At 36.2% G+C, this 22,228-nt stretch overlaps 1 protein-coding gene across 2 annotated transcripts in view; it reads right to left on the bottom strand.

The window, feature by feature from the left end:
• The window catches only part of DEUP1 (deuterosome assembly protein 1), an 81,576-nt gene that overhangs the window by 16,479 nt on the left and 42,869 nt on the right, over positions 1-22,228 (bottom strand). For both annotated transcript variants that reach the window (XM_037030682.1, XM_037030683.1), the window contains 5 exons: positions 19,990-20,135; positions 16,242-16,347; positions 10,589-10,786; positions 8,702-8,788; positions 1,234-1,257 (listed from right to left, as the gene is read on the bottom strand). In XM_037030682.1, the coding sequence (XP_036886577.1) occupies positions 1,234-1,257; positions 8,702-8,788; positions 10,589-10,786; positions 16,242-16,347; positions 19,990-20,135 (561 nt within the window). The remainder of the gene's footprint in view (positions 1-1,233; positions 1,258-8,701; positions 8,789-10,588; positions 10,787-16,241; positions 16,348-19,989; positions 20,136-22,228) is intronic.

The following is a 22,228-nucleotide window of genomic DNA, read 5'->3' as shown; positions in this document are numbered from 1 at the left end:
CTTAGATTTTATTTGTGACTCTTTTTGGCCCAGTGTTAAAGTAATTAAGAATAATAGTAATGATTTATTTAAAAGCCTGCACTTTTTAAAATGTACCATAATAAAATAAGTGTTGTGAGCATGACCTGGAAGCATTACACTGCTAATGCACTTACATGATTTATATTTATAAGCATATTCCATTTTCCTCAACAACAATGTTTTTGAGCTCTCTCATTTCATGTTTTTTTAAGTACTTCTCAAGCAATATCAGGAATATATCCTCTGCTAGATGGTTACCATCGTTGAAACTAGACATTGATTAAATTCTGCCTCTGTATTTCTGATGGGTTATTTTAAGGCCTGTTAGCTCAATTTCTTTTTTTTTCTTAAAAATTTTAAGGTTCCATAACTTTAATCCATTTTTTATTCTTGAAATGGCAAAACTTCTGGTGCCTATTTACCTGAACACACTAGCATTAGAACAGCTGAATTCATGGAGTGTCTGAATAATGGTATTTGTATGTGCACTTACTCTTTTAAATTCATGTATATTCGACCATAATACTTGGGCTAACAGAGTATTTCTACAGGACTGGCTTTAATCATGCCTTATGGTTAGTATGCTGATTTTCGGTGTGTAAATGGATGTTTTAGATACTTGTGAGGATATTAATTTTTATGCTATTATTTTATTTAGCAAACTTTATGGATCATAAAAGGCAAATTAGTCTTTTAAATCACCATAAATTCTGAAATCTGATTAAACTTCATTTTATGACGCTTTCTTTAAATGAAAGAAAATTTAATAAATATAAATACAGGCCTAAGTAAGTATGAAATTACACAAATTATCATGATAGACTGAATTTTTTGTGAGCTCTCCAGGAGCAGAATAAAGATAAACCCCTCACTTTTCACCATGCAATTGAATTTTTGAACAAATCTAAGGAAAACATATTTTTCAGAGCCAAGAACCTCTTTCCAGCACTATTACTAGGGTAAAAACCTCACTGAGATATGAGGAACTCACATACCAGGCGGTCAGTCCCGTCAGCATGCCCTTTGGAGGACAATGGGAGCTGCCCCAGAACCCCACACTGCATCACTGGATAATGCTGCGTGCAGGGCTCCTGTGGCTGCCCCGGGTGTGTGCATTTTAACACTGTCTGATCCTGAGTATCAATCAGCAGGGAGCCTCAGTCAGCAAAGCAGAAAAGTCCTTAAAGCTCTAACTATTTAGAAATAGCTTACCTTAGTATCAGTGACTTCACATATCTAGAAATAAAAAAATAATTGTTATTTTAATGTTATATAAATACCATGTATTTTAGAAGGCCTAACAATAATGATGTAAATACTTTGTTTCTTCTTTCCTGAGGTAAAATTTTAGCACCAATGACTTAATTCCATATTTACTCATCCAAATACTTCAGGAGAAAGTAACTAATTATCTTGCTATGCAATAAATTAATAAACACATAAGAGATATGAGTTTTATTCATGAAATCTTTAAACTAAGTCCTAAATAAGTTATATAATAGATTGTAAACTCTCAAAGAGCAAAGAATTATACTAAAGTCTTTTTAAATTTAATAGATGTGAGATTTTTCTCTTTGGGGAGTGCTTTGACTATTTCAGTTATCAAAGTCAATTCTAAATCTTCATACAAAAAATAGAACAGTTATAAAGTAAACTTCCAATATGAATTATAATCATACATAAATATATATATAAGTAAATCCTATTTCAGTAGGTATCACATGGAAGGCCATATCTCAATGGTATTCCATTTTGTGATATCCAATTATCCAATCTCTAAACAAATGTACATTGTATATATATATGTTCTAAGTGCTACAGTGGTAATCAAGTATGAAAAAGAGATCTTCCCTTCATGAAAATACAATAAAAATCTGAATAGATTAGAGCTTCTGGCCAAGATGGAGGCATAGGGAGACATATATTGCTTCCTCGTGCAACCAAAAGAAGGACAACGACGAATTTAAAAACAGATAACAATCAGAACTGCCAGAAAATCAAACTGTATGGAAGTCCAGCAACCAAGAAGTTAAAGAAAAAACACTTATCCAGACTAGCAGGAAGGGCGGAGACAGGCAGCCAGGGCAGAGAGGATGTGCGGTAGGTAAGGCAGTGGCTGGTGGACCAGGTGGTCCCACATGCAGATAAACTGGAAGGAAACAACAGGGGAGCGAGACAGACCATGCAACCCAGGGTTCCAATGCAGGAAATAAAGCCTCAAAACCTCTGGCTGTAAAAACTTGTGGGCGTTGAGGTGGTGGGGAAAACTCCCAGCTTCACAGGAGAGTCCATTGGAAGGACCCATAGGATCCTAGAATGTGCACAAGCTCACCCACCTACAAATCAACACCAGAAGGGCCAAATTTGCTTGTGGATAGTGGAGGAAGTGACTGAAAGTCAGCTGAGACCCAAGCAAGCAGTCGTTCCCTCTCCATCCCCTCTGTCACATATAGTGCCACAAACCAGTGAAGTGGTTACCCTACCCTGTTGAATAGCTAGGGCTCTGCCCCTTGCAATGTAGCATGTGTGCTGAGACAAAGAAAATATGGCCCAAATGAAAGAACAGAACAAATACCAGAAAAAGAACTAAGTGATGAGGAGGTGGCCAGGCTATTAGATACAGAGTTCAAAACACTGGAAGTCATGATGCTCCCAGAAATGATTGAATAGAGATGTAAAATAGAGGAAGAAGTAAAGGCCATACAGAATGAAATAAAGGAAAGTATACAGGAAACTAACAGTTAAGGGAAGGCAACTGGGACTCAAATGAATGATTTGGAACAGAAGAAAGAAATAAACATTCAACCAGAACAGAATGAAGAAACAAGAATTCAAAAAAATGGGGAGAGGCTTAGGAACCTCTGGGACAACTTTAAATGTACCAACATCTGAGCCAGAAGGGGAAGAGGAGGAGCATGAAATTGAAAACTTATTTGAACAAATAATGAAGGAGAACTCCCTCAATCTGGCAAAGGAAATAGAATTCCAGGATTCCAGCAAGCTCAGAGAGTCCCAAAGAAGTTGGACCCAAGGAAGAACACACCAAGGCACATCATAATTACACTACCCAAGGGGAGTCAGGAGAAAAAATAATTACACTACCCAAGATTAAAGATAAGGAGAGAGTCTTAAAGCAGCAAGAGAAAAGGAGACAGTTACCTACAAAGGAGTTCCCCTAAGACTAACAGCTGATTTCTTAAAGGAAATCTTGCAGGCAAGAAGGGGCTGGAAAGAAGTATTTGAAGTCATGAAAGGCAGGGACCTACATCCAAGATTATTCTAATCAGAAAAGCTATCATTTAGAATGGAAGGGCAGATAAAGTGTTTTCCAGACAAGGTAAAATTGAAGGAGTTCATCATCACTGAGCCCTTATTATATGAAATGTTAAAGGGACATATGTAAGAGTAAGAAGAAGATCAAAACTATGAACAGTAAAATGACAACAAACTCACAACTATCAATAACCAAACCTAAAAAATAAAACAAACAAACAAAAAAACTCCGCAAAGAACTAGGACAGGAACAGAATTACAGAAATGGAGATCACGTGGAGGGTTATCAGTGGGGAGGAGGACGCAGGAGACTGGGGGAAAGGTACAGGGAATGAGAAGCATAAATGGTAGGTACGACATAGACAGGGGGAGGTTAAGAATAGCATAGGAAATGGAGAAGCCAAGAAACTTATATGTACAAGCCATGGACATGAACTAAGGGGTGTGGGGAATGCTGGAGGGAAGGGGGTGCAGGACAGAAAAGAATAAAAGGGAGAAAAAATGGAACAACTGTAATAGCATAAATCAATAAAATATACTTAAAAATACACCTAAATTGAGTTGATTAAACTAACATGCGTGGAAAAATAGCAAATAATATAAAATGTAATTGTATGTTAAATTATGCTGCACCAAGTAGGAATTCTAATGCTTTTTAATCAATGAATAACAGCAGCATGTGGACTGAGATCATGCAGGAAGTAAGATAAAACAGGCTTTGCTGATCTCTTTCATGATATTAGCAATGGTTTCCATGGTAATTTATTCATGTCTCTTAGACTACAGGTGAGACTCATAGATCCATAAGTATTTATTGAGCTGTACTCTATACCAAACCCTGTATGAAGAAAAAGGATGAAATATAATCATTTCTTTTCTATAGAATTTTATGACTGATGAGACAAAAATACATATACTTACATAAAAATTAAAAAAGAAGACAATTCAAAAGTTAGTGCTAAATTTTTATAACTAAGAGTGCTAAATAAAGTCAAAGAAAGGAGAAATAAATGGGGCCTAAAGTAGTTGGAGACAAATTCATGGAGGAGATAAAATTTAATCTAGGTTTATAAATCCAAAAGCCAATACCTGTAAATACTAATAAAATAAATAATCCCCTTGTGGGTCAGATTTAAAAAAAGGAGAGTGAGAACTACACTGTACAAGCTTGGGAAGGAAAAGAACATAAACACAAAATATAGAAGAAATGAAAAGAATTGTAGGATATTACTACCTTTGATAATAAGGAAACAAACTGAAATGGGTAAAGATTTCCTAGAAAAATACAAATTACAAAAAATGAAACAAAACAACCTAAGAAGAGAAATTTAAATATACTGAGGTAACAAAAAGGTAATTGAGATTTACTTCACTAAAACTTCAATGTCTAGATGGTGTGACAGTTAAATTCTTTCTAATCTTTAAAGGACTGATATTTTCCACATTATTTAAACACTTTTAGCCCACTCATAAAGATAGAAAGCTTCCAGTTTATATTCTAAAGCCAGCATAATGTTAAAACAAGTAGAAAAAAAGAGAATTGTACACAAATCTCATTTATACATACAGGTCTTAATTTCCAAATAAAGTATTATCACGTACAATCCGGTAATATACCAAACTTGTTAGAGTATGGCTGTTAGGTGTTGACACCTTTGGACGCCCAGCTTCCAGAACTTCACAGTAAGTTTCTGTTGTTCGAAGCCACCCACTTTGTGGGTGTTTGTTAGCCCTAGGTACTGCATGCAATGACCCAGAAGAATTATGCCAGGAATTCAAAGATGGATCAGTAGTAGAAAATGTCTGCCAACCATAGTCTATCACATATCAACAAGTTAAAGAACAAAGACCACATGATATCATACATACTAAAAAGACTGAATAAAAACCAGCAGCAAATCTTAACTCTAAGTAAATTAGGAGTATAGAGATATACGAGGGGTGGGAGGGGGGACTGGATGAAGGAAGGTGAAGGGATTAGCTAAAGAACATATCTGCATAATCTATGGATGTAGACAACAGTGTGGTGATGGCCTGAGGAAAGGGAAATGACATCAGGGGGGTGGGCAAAGGAGAAAATGGAGACATTAATAGTAGTGTCAACAATAAAAATAAAAAAGAAAGATATAGTAGAGACCATAAATCAAGAACAAAACAGTATCCTAAACAGCAAAACACTCAAACAATTTCATCTAAAATCATGAATTAGACAGATTTGTCAGTAATCACTATTATTTAATATTTGCTTGGACAATATTATTATTTAATATTCTCTTGCAATATGACACAAATAACTGATATGAACAATAGAAAAGAAATAAAGCTTTTTGTTGATAAACAATTGTATATCTCAAAAAAGTTAAGAATCTCAAGTAAAATGCCTACTAAAACTAACAGATAATTTGGCTTTTTTTCTATATTAGCAATAAATTCTTACATATGGGAAAAATTTCACTTACAAAAATGGCAAAAATTATAAAATACTTGGAATAAATTAAAAATAAAGGCACAGATTCTATACAAAGAAAATAGCAAGATCTCATTGAAGAGCATAAAATAAGAAATAAAGAAATGGAAAGCCATGTCATATTTTTGGATGGGAAGACATACTAGCATAAAAATAACAGTTCTTTCAATATTAATACATAAACTTAATTCCAAACAGAATCCAGTAGGAAATTACCAGGAGAAACTAGATAAATTAAACTTGACACTGATATAAAAATGTAAATTGGGTTCCTGTTTTCTATCACCTGCAATATTACAATTCAAATGGATAAAAGACTTAGATGAAAAATGTAGAAATCTTAGAAGAAACACTAAACATTACATATACCATGTAGGCATTGGAAAACCTTGTTATTCAAGGAAGGAAACCCTGAAGCTATAAATAAAAACATACACATGTTTGACAAATCCAAGTTGAAAACTTTTTATATGGCAAAATAATTTGTAAATAAAATTACAAACAATAAGTTTAGAAAAGTGCTAGTATAAATTGACAAGAAAAAAACAGCCCAACAGAAGAATGAGCAGAGACTACAACTAATTCATAGTACATTGCTAAGTAAATATTAAAAAAGTACACAGTGTAGTCAGGGAAATGCATATTAAAGCACTATTGAGAAATCACTTTATACCCATCAGACTGACAAAAATTTAAATGAGCTATAACATATACTGCTGGTAAGAATGAAAGAGAAAAGTAGAGCTATGATTTGAAAAGAAATGTTTTAAAATTAAAACATAGATATCCTTTGAATCAGCAGTTCCATTATTATGGTTACATGTGTAAGGATGTTTTTTGACAGTATTGTTTATTTGTGCAAACACCTGGAAACAAAACTGAATTAATTATAAGTAAATTAATTCTAAAGAATAGTTGAATACATTTTGATACAGTCACATCGTGGGATATTACTAAGCCATTACACAGAAGAACATAGACCTAAACCAGCTGACTTCTAGGATTTGCAAAGGATTTTGTTGAGTGAACAAAAACAGGACATGGAAAAGTGTTTGTATAATATGACCCATTTTCTCAAAAAAGTAAAAAGCCCTAGTTTTATATGACCATATACATATGTATGTATGTATGTATTCACACACATAGGGATTCATAAAAATGAAAAACTACAAATTGATGCATACTGCATAATTAGCATGTTATCTGGTAGATGTGGTGTGAGGTGGCAAAGAGAAAAAGAAGAAAGGAGAAAGGGAGAAGCAAGAAAAGACCACTAAAATCACAAGTATGTAAGTTACGATTTACTTTATTAAAAATTATATATGTTACATAAGAATGCATCTTTTCCTAAGAAATTCAGAAAAAATCAGAAGATATTTTTCTATTGACTTGTAGAGATATTTATGATATATAGTTAAAAGGCAGTTAATATATAGTGTACATTCAACTCATACCCTGCATATGTGTGTGTGAGCAAAGAAAATAATATAGAATGCTACAATGGGTATCTTAGGAATCCAAACTAGGACTGGGGATAGAAATAGGGATAATTAGCTTTTTAAAACATCTTTATTTATTTTATTTCTTGAAAAAAAACAAATCAATGAGCAAAGCTAAATGCCTACAGAGTGAAGCCAGAGTGAAGCAAGCTCAGTGGGGGTTGGGAAGATGCAAAATACACCTAAAAATATTTTAAAAAATAACACAAAACCATTTTGTGAAAGAAAAAAAAGACACTTATGAGGGCAGGATCCAATTTAACTTTTGGTGTTTCCAGTGTTCAGAAATGAAAGTCCTAGGTGTCAGGAAGACTTTAAGTAACAGATGGGAAAACTGCATATACTTTACTTTTTATTCTCCTATAGTACTCTGATCACAGGACCCATGACCAGGCCCAGAGAAGAGGCCCAAATGCTCCCAGAATGCCTCTACTCTTTGGTGCTAGAACATGGACTATTATGAGAAAAATGACATAATATTACAGAAATGCAGGGAGGAGGGAAGGTAGGGTAGAGGTAGAAGAAGGTATGGGGGGATAAATGGTGATAGAAAAATAAAATTAAATAAAAAAGAAATACAGTATTATGGTTTAAGAAGGGACCATGGGGAATGCTTAATCCAACTTCCTCATTTCACAGCTGAGGAAACTGAAGCCAGGTTAAGCAATGACCATACTCATCTCTTACCCTCTCCATTCCCCAAATAGTAGAAAAATTACTTTACTTCAGAATTTTCTTACAGAGCAAATAAATAGTAAACAAATAGCGAAGCTATTTCATTAGTTCAATAAATAAGAGTTATCTATTTACATATAAAAAACAGCCCTCAACTATTATATTAAACAGTTGAGATGAAAGGCACAGAACCAGTTTAAGCTGCCTTGTGTAAACCTGAAGGGTCACTGGTTAAAGCCACAAGATAAGTTCTCACTCCATTTACTCATCCTTTCTTTTCAACCAACATTCACGGAACATTTATTATACCTCTGATGCGGTGAGGTGCTGGGGACACAAACATCTCACTGCAACAGGAGTTCACCATTCAGTGGGGAAGTGAAGCTGTGAAACAAGTCAGACCAAAATACAAACCAAGTGTGGATTGAACCATTTGTTCTGACTGGAGTTTCAGGGGCGGTTTCTTTTAGAGGAAGGTGGACACTTGAGTCAGGCCATGCAGGATGTAGGATTTCAGAGGCAACGGCAAGAGCAAAAGCAAGGAAGTAGCATGTTTGAGGAAATGATTGGAATTGAGCCCTACCCAAGAAAAGAGCAAGGTAGGAAACCAAAATTTAAGCGTTTTAGCTTGAGGATAAAAGTAAATTCAATCCATGTGCAAGACATTTTTTCACCCTGTAGGAAGTGCTTAGCAAATAATGGCTGGTTAAATCCTGACCAACTAAGTAACCTCTGTGCAATTTACTGAATAACTTCAGCATATTACCATGTACCGTCCAGGGTCTAAATCTCCCATCATTCCTTTCAGGTGTGCATTTTCAGCTTTGACAGCTTTATATCTTATATCTGAGACCTGAAAGGAGATTAGTAGGTAAAAGTAAATGTAAAATTCATGATAAAAGCTCATAATTCTTTTATAATTAATTTTATTTTGTTAGTATAAATATTTTCTAAGGGTAGTGAAAGGAAATACTTCTTGGGCATGATTATCACAAATCAGGTATTCTCATTAAGTTCTATTTTTGGTAGGCCCCACTTTACCCTCCTTTTCTGATCAGTGCTAAGATAAAAATAGTCAACTGAAATAATGATTCATTTACATTTTTCTTCCCAATTCCCAAGTTCCTTTTCTCACTTCTATTTTCTGGTGTATTCAAATTATCACCAGAAAAATCACAACTTTAAAAGGACATTTGAATAACACTATCCATTAAATTTTTTTATTACCTGATTAGTTTTGACAATATGCAAATAGGACTTTCATGTTTAATTTTGTTCTTTCTGATCTTTCTGCCAAATTTCCTTTTTTGGTGACTATTTCATTTTTGTCTCCTAATTTATTTTCCCCTCATTTCTTCTACTTGACAGTAGAGAACACGGTATCTACCCTTTAATTTATCTAGGGCTCATTTCTACATAAAACACTTTCCTCAAAAACATTGACTTTTGTAAATTACAAAATATATTCATTCTTCTTGACAAAAACCTAAAAATACATAAGAATATAATGGTGAAAATAAAAACTCAATGCAACTACCCAGATCATTGTTACCATGTAAAATAACCTTTCCTATATGGGTACACCCAATGCCACTATCCCATCTATGCTGTTTACCTGGGTATTGTACAAATTAATCATTTTAAGGCTCATAATTGGGCAAAGGCTGAATCTTTTCTTGCTTTTATAATACATAGATTTAAATGGCCATGTTATTTCTGAAGTGACCCTTAAATGCCTTTAAAGTTATTGAATGGTGCTTTCAGATCCTCTAGATTGGGGTAAAAAAGCAGATAAATCCTATGCTTTGAATAGCAAGTCATCAGTTTGATGGTGAATAAGGGATTGAGGGAATTTCAGAATAAATAGGATGAAAGGGAGGGAGTGAGGAAGGGAGAGAAGGAGGACTCAGGATTTACTTGCAATATTTTATCAGTAAAACATAACTGTTTTCCCCCATGAGCCATTCTGTGCATTGAATCAATGTTTAGTAAATATGAACTAATTTTCATGTTTCAATGTCCATTTTTTAAAACCCCAAAATAAACATATAAAATGGGGGTGGGAAATATCCAGGTGAGACTGGAATAGAGGCTTTTTAGAAAGATAAAAATGGCCTTGGCTCTGGTGTAGCTCAGTGGATTGAGCTCAGGCCTGCAAACCAGACAACTGTGGTTCAATTCCCAGTCAGGGCACATGCCTGGGTTGCAGGCCAGTTCCCAGCAGGGGACGCACAAGAGGCAACCATACATTGATATTTCTCTCCCTTTCTCCTTCCCTTCCCCTCTAAAGATAACTAAATAAAATCTTTTTTAAAATGTTCATGGAAGGAAACTACAGAAAACAAGTTCAGGAAGAAATCTTTGACTATGGCATGCTGTGGGAGATGAGCCAAATGTATGGGTCACAAGAAAAATTTCAGATGAGAGTTAATGAAATTATCTTGCACTGTCACTTATTTCCCTGGTCCTTCTTTGGATAACACTTTGCATGATCTGACAAAAGTTTAATGTGACTCCACAAAACATTTGTGTGATGCTAGTCTCAGAGACAATACTGAGAAACACAATGCTTGTATTAGTCCGTACCGAAGGCTACTGTCTCCGCTGAGCAAGAGAGTGACCTGGGCAGGTACGGTCCTGCCTACTTTCATACCTGATGTTTTGCTAACATTTTTTCTTTTATTTCTAACTCCATTTTTAACTGTCTCTCCAAAAGGGCAGCTCTCCTCATGATTGTTGCTATAGTGATCTCCTTCTGATGAAGCTCCTCTGTGAGGTCAGAGATTTCATTCCTCATTCTTTCCTGCGCAGAGCTGTGGTCCTCTTCCTCCACACAGAGATGGCTTTGTATCTGCAGCAGATAATTTCCAGAACATATTAATAAACCCTTTTATTTATGAAGCAGCTTAAAGCTTTTATTGGCCACATTCAATCTTCTTATCCTATCTTAAAACTTAGGCAGGCCGCATCTACCCTCCTTTTGTGATTAATGCCAAATTAAAAACAGATACTTACAATAATGATTCATTTACTCTTTTTTCTGTTGCAAAGATTTTATTTTACATGTTTATTTTTATTGTAAATACTAACGCACATGTCCCCAATTTCCTCCCAATTTGCCAGGCCCCACCCTCCTCTTCCTCTGGTGCCATTCATTTAGTCTTTCCCTTCCAATATCAAATTTTCATTTCTCACTTCTATAGCATTGTCTACTGTACATAAATCATCACCTACTACTGGTACTACTTTAATTACTTTGACAGAAAGGTGAAAAAAACATTGTAATGGGGTGCAGAGTGTAACCCCCACAATTCTTGATAGGGGGCAGTAGATGATACATTGCATAACCGTGGCAGGTTAATAGCCACACCTCCCTGACGGAAAGAGGGCTGCAGCCCAGGGCAAGTTGTGTATGTGACTGAAAACGTTCATGGCCTGGTGACACAGAGGTCGGGAGAGCTCATACGGCACATACAGCACTCATATACCACCTGCACAACACGCAGGGGGCAGATGCCCTCCTAGATATCCATGTGTCGCTGGGAACTTTTGCCCTGACTAAAGATGGCAGCTAAAAAGGTAAAAGGTATGGGGGAACTGGCAGAAATGGTGGACACTATCACATTATAGGAGGGGCCAGATATGAGGTCACGTGGGAAGTTCCAGGTCGAGCATTTAAATGAGGGTGGGCTGAAAGAGGAAAAGATTAAAAACCCCCACGGGGTCTGGAGTAAGAGAGAGAAGCCACGTGGTCTGGAATAAGAGAGAGGAGGTCTAAAAGCCAGAAATCTAGTGAGTCACCAGAGCTGGCAGTGCGATGGGGGACCTGCCCACCCACCCAGATTCGAGTCTGCCTGGAGAAGGCAGCAGCAGCGCTGATGGGGCTGCGGGGTCCCTGCCTAGCCACCAGGATTCATGAGAGATGTTTGGAGATGAACTGTGACTAGAAAGGCTGATCTGCAGACTTCTGCTTTTCTGAAAGATGGTATCTCGGACGGGCAATTTCTGAAACTGGCCTGGTTTAGCAAAGTGAGGCCGGACTCTGTGTTTTGGGGTGTTTTTAAAGGAGGGAGAACTTAATGGCAGACATCTGCCATTATTCCAAATCTCATAATCTTTGTAAACAACCCATTTCCTTTTTCACCAAATTCTTGGACTAGGAGTCATGCTTCTTGTCAGCAGGCAATGGAACCCCACAGCTGTTCAGGAGCAGCAACAGCGAGGTTCTGTAACAGTATTATCAAAGATTTTCCTCCAGCTTTATTGATATATGTGTATACTTGGCACACACAAAAAAAACCCTGCACATAATTCATGTACACAGTTTTGTGAGTTTAGACCTACACTTGTGCTACTACCACCACAATCAAGATGATGATCACATCCATTACCTCAAAAAGCTTCCCTGTATCCCTTTGTTGTTTAATGTGTGTGTGTGTGTGTTTGTGGTTATAACATTTAACACAAGATCTACCCTCCTTAATTTTTAAGGGCACATCCCCTTTCTGTTAATTATAGGCACTGTACTGTGCAGGAGATTCTGGAACTTACTCATGTTGTTGAACTTGACTCTGTACCCACTGAACAAGCACCCTGGAGTGGTGTGGTAGAAGAGCACTGAACCCACAACCCAGAGCAAGACTTTCTCGGGGGAATAGTGACTCAGAGAGGGTAAGCGACTTGCTCAGATTCATAAACCTACCAACTGGTGGAGCTAGGACTGGATCCTAGAACTCTCAGCTTTAAATTCAGTGCTTTTTTTTCTTTGACTAAACTGCGCTGTACTTTTTGTGCCTAAATGCTATGTTTTTAGAATCACGTTATAATAAATTTCAAACTTCATGTGTCCATGAAAACATATAACCCCCTCTTCGTAGCCGGTTGAGTCTCATCTTGCCAACCTTAGCCCAGCCTTCTGTGTTGGGGACCTCTGGAGCACCTCAGACCCCCACTGGCCCTCATCCTCCCAAATCCAGGTAAGCAGCCAATTCTGTGTCTTCTGTTTCAATCTCTCTTAAATCTTATTCCTACTCTCTATTCCTACTACCACTATCTTAGTCCAGCCTCTTAGCATCTTTTTAAAAATCATTTATTGTCTCTAAGTTTTGAGGTTTGGAGGTAAAAAAATCATAGTTCATTGGGGGAAACAGAAAGTTAACAGTTATAAGACAGTGTAGCAATCAATGTCAGCATTATGCAGTGGAGGGGGGACTTAACCCAGCCTGGGGGTGTCAGGATAGGATTCCCAGAGGAGCAGACATCAGACCAAATATTGAGGAATAAATGGAAGCCGCATGGAAAACGGAGGGGAGAAGGGCGCCTAGGCAAACAATGCAGCCAAAGCGCAGGGGTGAATGAACACTCAGTGAACCAGAAGGAGTTTGGAATGGCTGGGGCCTAGCGTGTTGTGAGAAATCGGGCCAGAGAGTTACTTAGGGGCCATTCACAAGAGACATGTATGAATGTACCCAGGGCGCTTACTTTGAAAATAGATTTGTTTCTTCAGGATATAGCTCTGAAAGAACAAGGGTATCCGCTCTCTTTCCTTTTTTGAACATAGCCAGAGTATTATACCATTATAGTGTCTTCAAAGTATTAACACCAATTCTTCACTATCATCAAATATCCAAGAAGTATTCAAATTTAAAATTGTATCAGAATGAAATTTTTAAAGTTCATTTGAATTGAGATCTAAATATGAGCCATGCATTGCAACTAGATTGTATCTTTTCAAAGCCTCTCTTTTTGTATGTGATTGTGTGTGTTCTAAGGACTCTACATGCATCATCTCATTTAATCCCCATACATCTCTCCATTTCACAGATGAGAAATTTGAGTTCATATAACTGGTCATAGTCACATTCCTGGTGACAGGCAGTCTGATTCCAGGACCTTACACACACTGTGCTGTATAACCTCTGTGAGCAGAGCCCTAGAAGGTGGTTCACAGGTTGGGATCACCCTGACATGGAAATTTTGCACATCTAGCAGGCAAACTTGACCCATCCTCAGGCATTATACTACCTCCTCTGATTATATTCTTATTACTAACACTTTCATAATTTCAGGGCCGGACATACCTTACAAATCACATGGTCTAAACCCATCATTTAACAGAAAAAATAAAGACTCACAGAGCAGGGAAATGATTGAGTCTGAGTTAGGCATCTGCTACTAGCAAAAGAGGAGACTAGGAAAGTGAAGTACAATATCTTCACCCTGAGGACAATGTTACAAGTCTCCTTTCACCTCCAATCTTCTTCCAGCTTTTTTCTTATAATTTGATGAAACAATTGGGTTCTCTAGTTGGTTCCAGTTTGAATTTTGCTGTTTGCATCCCTGAGGTATAGTTTACATGTTTTCTGAAAATGAAACTTACCAAATGCTAGAACATGAATATGCTATTGTGAAAATGGAGTAAACTCTTTATGTTATTTTCGCAACATTTAGTTATTAAAGCAGTGTGCTATATACTGCAGAACTTCCTTTTAAATGAGATTAATTTGCCTAGCTGCAAATGACTTTCGGCTTTATTAAAAATGTCAATTTTAAAACAATCAAATGACTAAAAATAGTTCTATGTTGAAAATAAGAAGATATATAATACATGGCTCTTTTGCTTTTATTACAAGAGAATGAAAATGCTCTCCACAAAGAAGTCCTGGAAGCTATTGCTGCTAATGCACAATTCATTTGTTACCTTTTCTTGCACAGCAATGCATTATCTAGAGGTCTCCAACAGCCTATAAAGAGATTTGTGCCTTGTATTGTCTCCTTTCATGTCGAAACTGTGCAAAATCAGTATATTTCTGGTGTTACTCAAAGTTTTATTATTCTTTCTAAGTCTATGACGTTAACAACAGTATAACTATACTTTAGGTGGTTTTAATCAACATTTTATCATAACACATTCACTAGGGGCACCGTAAAGAACAGTGTTTTAAAGTTATATTTTTAACTATCAGTAAAATTAGTTTTATGAGATAATGTGAAAAATATAAGAAAAATGGTCATTAGTTTACATCACCTTTTCTACACTTAATAGTTGCCTGACAGTAAACACTTTGGGAGTCAGGATTTATCTTTTACATAATCATATTTCCTGCAGAAATAAGCAGAATAGCCAACAGTTCTACTAGATGCTTAATAAATGTTTGTTGAATTTCTACAAACAATAACTGAAGTTATGACACCATATAATTATGGGGGACCTTAGCCTTAATATTAAGTCATTCTCTAAATATTTACTTTCACTTATTGTATGTCAGGCACTATGCCAGGCACTAGATGGTAATTCAAAGCGACACCCTTCCAAACATGGATTTTTCCTGCTTTTAACAATTGTTTAGATTATGTAACACTGAATATTCTGTGTGATCAAACCTAGAGGACCGGAGAAGGGTATAGTAGACTGATAAACTCATGGAAAATACTACTGGATTTCCTAAGAATGTACTTTCTGTCAGAGTTGAGAACCACAATGACCAGGTCTTATTCTTCCCTGTATTTCTAGCTCCTGGGAGAGTACTTGGCACATGTTCGGTGCTCAGTGACAAAATGTGGGTGTGACCCATGACAGTAGCAGCCGGTGTTGTAGGAGCTCCCTCTGAGCTGGGTAGGCCCTATTCTAAGCACTTCACATGCACATTTTATGGATTTTAACTTAGGAGAAGAGTATGAGCTTTGGAGCCAGATTGCTTAGATTTAAATCCAGCTTCTGCCAGATTAAATTTACAATACTGGAAAAAATTACCTAAATTTCCTATGCCTGCCTTTCCTCAAATAATTAAAAGAGGATCATATTAATGCCTACCTTATAAGATGGTTGTGAGGAATAAATGAATTAAGATTTGTTAAGCTATTAGAACAGCTCCTTAGCACATGGTAAGTGCTATTTAAGTAGCAGCTATCTACTTCTCATTAAACCCTCATCACAGTTTTATGAGGCAGGTACTAATTATCCCATTCCCATCCTGGAAACAGGGACCCTGAGCAACTTGCATACACAACTTCCCCAAGCTTATGCACATGACATATGGTTGAGTCCAAGCCTGTGCTCTCATGCTTCTTGCTCTAAGCTACCTTTCATGGAACCATGGCCTTCGAAGTTTCACATGCTCTCACCATAGCAGAGCGACATCCTAAAGCCTGGGGTTTTTATAGCATCACACAGAAGAATGTCAATTTTAGCAGCTTGGGGAAAATATAGAAGGAAAAAGAAGGGAGTGAGAAGAAAGACGCTTTCCCCCTTTGTATTTAAAGACTTCAGATCTGCCTGAAAGAATGGAGCCCATTATTTTCCATACCTTATTCAATTCTTTTTCATGATTTGGTTGATCTGGGGTCACTGAAAGCAGCCCTTGCTTTTTCCTTTCTGGTTCTTTAATACAAGGTGAATAAGATGATTCAAATCTACAAATTCAAATGAGTAAAAATCAAGCTTAATTTGATAAATTGTTAGGATTATATTGTTACTTTTGGCCATTGTAGAGAACAGAGATAGATTATTAGTGTGTTGGAAACATTTCTAGGTACAGAAATTGCAAGTTATAACACATCCAGATCCCTTAACTAATTACCAGTTTAACTGAGTGCAAATGGCTTCAGAAAAAAAAACCCAGGTAGTAATTAATATGGAATTTTAATTATACATTAAAAATTGGCAGCATACTGGGTTTGCATATGAAGATAAGATTTTTGTATAAGAAGAGAAGACGGTCTCCTACAATAAAATAGCTTGGGAACGCATTCAAAAAAAGGAAACAGACCTGAGTTGCTTCCGCATCATGGAAAGAAACTACGTCAGGAGAAGTCTGAGGAAGGAGAAACCACTCCATAAAAGTGTTCCAAATATGACTGACTCTGAGAGTCTACCCGAGAGAGCTCAACTGTATCTATTTTTTGGCTGTTCAACTTATAACATGGAATGGCAACCACATATAGATACTAAAGAGGAGAAACAAAGAATTAATATAAAAAGTATAGTTTCCATAGGAAGCATGGAGAAGTATAAGCAGGTAATGCTTACACCAGGGAAGTTGGTAAAATAAAAATTAAAACAGAAAAAAGAAGATAACTAGGCAAGGAAAGCAGCATGCTTTCTATTGCCTGACTAATAGGTAGAGTCCAGAGTTTTGAGGCAAGGTGCCCACTCGTAATTACAGTTTTAGGTTTGAAGAACTTTTAAAAATGTTCCACAAATCAAAACCTTAAATCATATAAACAAACACCGCATCTGAATACTAATAGAAAAATAACTAATGAAGAGATTAAAAATAAGGGAATCTTTTAAAAGGTATAAATTAATAGTAATATTAATATTACTATTTGTTAACAAATATATTTGTTATCAAATATATGTTAAGTGTAGAAAACAGAGTATATGAGAATATGTACTGCTACAATGTCCTCCAAGGAAAACATAGTCAGCATTTTTGTGTATATTGTCTTTCTTCCCTATGAGTGTTTATAAATGCATAAACATTCCTGATACAATTAGAATGTACTTTACATATTATTTTTCAGTCTTTTTTTGTTTTCCACTCAATAACACATTGTGAGCATTTTACCCATTATTCTCCTAAAACATTATTTCAAGACCAACCTTGAAATGTTCTTATTCGCTGTGATTTGGAAGGTAAAATGAAATGAAATGAGGTAAAATGAAATTTCTGTGATTTGGAAGGTAAAATGAAATGAAATGAGGTAAAATGAAATTTCTTTTTTTTTTCACTTTTTCCTAAGCAGTTTTAGGGAGTGGAATGCTGAACTGAATGGTTAAGAACCTCATGATGATCTCGTAAATTTGAGTTAGTGAACAGAACAAATGTCAAACTTCAATGTGGACAAGTTCATAGAAGAGAACGATAGTTGTGCTGATGTAAGAGGGTAAATATAAAACACCAGGAAACTATCTTTGTCATGAAGGAAAGGAGTGTTGGAATTATTTTTAATAACTCAGAACATATCATCCCAAGGAGCTGCTACAACAGAAAACAAAAGGAAAGAAAAAGCTTAGCATTATTTGGAAAAGTTCTGATAATGAATAAAAACATTACAATGCTACTTCTATAAAACTACTGTATGTCTGCATTCGCCTTAACACAATTAGAAAGAAGAAACAAAATCCAAACAAATATAAAATGCAGAGCCATGTGCACATAAAAACAAAGTAGGATTAGAAACTTGCAATGGGAAAGAGGAACATTGAGAAGACTATGCCCAACATCTAAAATAGGATGGAAACTGTGAAAAGTCAAATATCTGCTCATCGAATCTCAGAATACTAGAACTGAGTAATACCCTCCAAATGGGAAAGATGTAGTCTGGAGACCAAAATAAATACCAACTTAAATAGAGGATGGGAAGCATGCTTCCCATGTTATTTAGGCATAACAAAAGAGTTGCATTGGCCAAATATGTGAATAATTGTACGACTTTAAGTTAAATCATGATCAAAGGACAATTGGTACTATTTGGAATTCAGCATTGGCCTTGTGAAATGGCTCTACAGAAAGCATCTACAGCCCTGGCTGGTGTAGCTCAGTGGATTGAGCATGGACCTGCAAACCAAAAGATCATGGTTCAATTCCCAGGCAGGGCACATGCCTGGGTTGCAGGCCAGTTCCTGGCAGGGGACGAATGAGAGGCAACCATACATTGATATTTCTCTCTTTCTCTCCTTCCCTTCCCCTCTAAAGATAAATAAATAAAATATTTTTTAAAAAGATGGAGTCAGATCTGCCTGCTCATTGTGCCCTTCTCATCTGGCTCATACTATCTCACGTGCCTACCTCTTCCACAATGGTGCCTGCACCTTAGAGAGGGCATTTTGGGTGTTTAAGACAAACAAAATAAAGAAATAAAGAGTAACTTTCATTACTGTGTTTCCCAGGACCCAAACCCACATTTTCCTCTCCTTCCCTTCCCCTCTAAAGATAAATGAATAAAATATTTTTTAAAAAGAAAGCACCTACAACATTCTTCACAAAAATAAAAAGAAATGTAGTTGAATGGTTGGCTCTTCTAGGAAATTTATGCTTTTAGGCATATATATTCTTTCTTTGAGGACATTTCTCAGCAACTTACTACTCTGGAACAGTGCCTTACACATAATATATTTCCAATAGATTTATTAATGATTGGTGATGATGGTGTATAGCTTGTATCCAGAGCACTCATTAATGCTGACTGTCTCATAGGCATTCTACCACCCTTGGTGAGACATACAATAGGTCATTTTTTCCAAAAAAAGTATTTTATAATTGAGACTTAATAATTTTTAAGAACCTTAATTTGCCACTTATTGTAAAGGGTAAACCTCAAGGAAATGCTAGCAAGTACCACAACTTTGAAGAAATGATTATTACCTTTAAAACAATGTAATCATCTTTCAATAAAATGTCCCTCACAATTTGGCTATTCAATTTTGAAAACCCTGTCACTGGTCTGTCATTGGCCTTCAGATTTGAGAAGGATTCAAGTTCTAATGAGAATTAGAAAACATTAGTGAATGGTTGAAATAATCACACCATTCATTCACAAGCATAGACAATAATGTTTATGTGGTTATGGAATATGTAATATCTATCTAATTTTAAAAGAGGAGAAAATATGTTCTAACAAAACTCTTAATGGAAATAACAAGGTGCTGAGTATGGAGATCACAATGAGTACAACATTTATAGGTGAAAAAGTTAGCAGGTTTACAGGCAATCAAAATAAAAGCATTTAAAAATATGGAATAAATCTTATTTAATTAAATATCAGCTCTATAGTATTATTTTAGCAATATCCTAAAGAACAAAAGTTCTAAGAAAATTTCTGACTCAGTATAACACATAAGTGTCCATAGATCAGAACATGATTTAATTTTCTAGGTAAGTAAAGGTATTAATTTTTAAAATAAAATAACCATCAATTTTATTTTAATATCTAATATCTAATAATTAACAGCATATAATAGAAAAAAGCCATTTAATTCTAGTTTCAAGTATGAAAAAGTAAAACATCATATTTTGAGCATATTCCGGCTGCTGAATATAAAGAATATACCTTTTTTTATTTTCTTGAGCATTTTGGTATTCTCCTATTTTTAATAATTCTCTGTGCAACTGCAATCGTTCCATTTCTATAATTCTCAAGAGATCATCACGTGACTGTAACTCACTTTTCACCTCTGAGAGTCCTGCTTCCATGGCCTAAATAAAAAAAAAATTCAGTGCTCATATTTGGATATCATGATATATAATAATTTTATATTAAAAAATGTTTAACATCTATGAACCAGCCTAATTTCAGATGAACTGATAGCCCTTTGCTGGCTCTGTCTTATAGAATTTCATTTCTTCATTCATTTATTCAGCAAATATTTACTAAGTTATTATATACTCAACACCAAGGATAGAGACATAGAATCTCTCCTAAATGAACTGACAGTCTAGTGATAATGACAAAGAGTAATCAAATAATCACACGAAGATGGCCACATTGTATGTAACTTTGAAGGAGGGAAACATCAGAATATGAATAAAATATCAATGCATAAAATTTGGATTAATGCAAATAATTCCCAAATTAAACCTGATAATAGCCAAGAAAAAATCTAATTTTAAAGCTGGCCAACAATGCAATTGATAAATTATGGTTCCGCTATTGTCCAATAGCAGTCTGACACTTCAGCTGATATCTAGAAACACCAGCAATCCTGTGAGTTTAGTGTTTTACCCTGTTAGTAGGAGAGACTTTGGCAAGTGTAAGAGCTGTTAGGAGAGAGAAGGGGTAACAGTGATGGTGTCGGGATCCCGAGAAGGCGAATGGGAGGGTTCCCAAGCACAAGTGGAAGTATTGCCTAAAGCAAAAGGAAGGCCCTCCTGTTTTGCAAAAGGAAAGAAGGAAGGAAGATGGAACCTAGCCAAGTTCATGCATGTGCATACGAGGTGATAAGACAGTGGCTACCAGTTGGTTTCTATTTTCCTTGTGAACAAAAGGGCAATGTCAGGTGTTGAGGGTGGAAGGGAGGAGGGGGGCCGGTTTGAGAGTTATTTTTAGAGTGAAAAGGATTTGAAATGACCTGCACTGGGAATGGGAGAGTGACCTGATTGGAGCGGCACGGGATTCCTGGCAGTGTGGAGCTGTCATGCGAGGTTTGTGACCATGATCTATTGAGCAATTTTCTCCAGCAGTACTTGGCTGTTCTCCGGGAGAGAGGAAGGACAGAGTCCCTCCATCTCATCATGTCTCTGACACTCAATTACACAGGGAAACTAGTATTTAGTGAGTGTGCCTCACCCTGTTCGTTAAACCCATTGCCATTTTTACAGATGAGGAAGTTGAGGGCCAGACTTGATCTAAAGTTACAAGCTCACAACTGGCAGACTTCAGAACAGAAATCCAGATCTTTTGCCTAGTAGTCCAGCTAGAACATTCAAGATGCAAAGGAACTCGTTTCACACTAAGTAGGTGCAGTGGACCTGTAGCTTATTGGTAAAGATGGGGTGGGGTGTTCATAGGGCAGGAGGTTTCTCTACTAACACAGGCTTTAGAAAACCTTACAGATATTTTTCCAAAAGTCATTTGTTCAAGAATCTTAATATATATTCAATAACATATTTATTCAAATATAATCTACATATTTAAAATTAATCCATCAAAGGCATACAAGTCAGTGAATTTTAGTATATTCACAAATTTGTGATTCATCACTACTATCTAATTCCACTACATTTTTATTACTCCCCAAATAAACCTAATACCCATTAACAGTCACTCCACATTTTCTCTCCTCCCAGCCCCTGGCAACCACTAAGGCATGTTTTATCTCTATGGTGCGTATTCTAGACATTTCATACAAATTAAGTCATATACTATGTGGCCTTTTATGACTGGCTTCTTTCACTAAGCATAATGTTTTCAAGTTTTATTTAAGCTGTAGCATGCACCAGTACTTCACTTCTTTTTACTTATTTCTTTATAAAATTTTAATCCTCACCTGAGGACGCATTTATTGATTTTTAGAGAAAGAGAAAGTGGGGGGTAGGCTGGGTGGGGGAGAAAGAAAAAGAGAGAGAGAGAGAGAGAGGGAGAGAGCAAGAGAGAGAGACATCAGTTAGTTGCCTTTGATACGCATCCTGACCAGGGATCAAACCTACAACCTTGGTATGCATCCTGACTGAGAGTTGAACCTGCAGACTTTTGGTGTACAGGACAATGCTCCAACCTGTGCTAGGCAATCAGGGCCATTTCTTTTTATTGATAAATAATATTGATTTATTATTTATTAATTTTTGTATTT

The sequence above is a fragment of the Sturnira hondurensis genome, unplaced genomic scaffold (assembly GCF_014824575.4).
Source record: "Sturnira hondurensis isolate 20B ecotype Veracruz unplaced genomic scaffold, ASM1482457v3 Scaffold0020879, whole genome shotgun sequence".
In the NCBI taxonomy this organism is placed as follows: domain Eukaryota; kingdom Metazoa; phylum Chordata; class Mammalia; order Chiroptera; family Phyllostomidae; genus Sturnira; species Sturnira hondurensis.
This window is presented reverse-complemented; position numbering and strand designations above follow the sequence as displayed.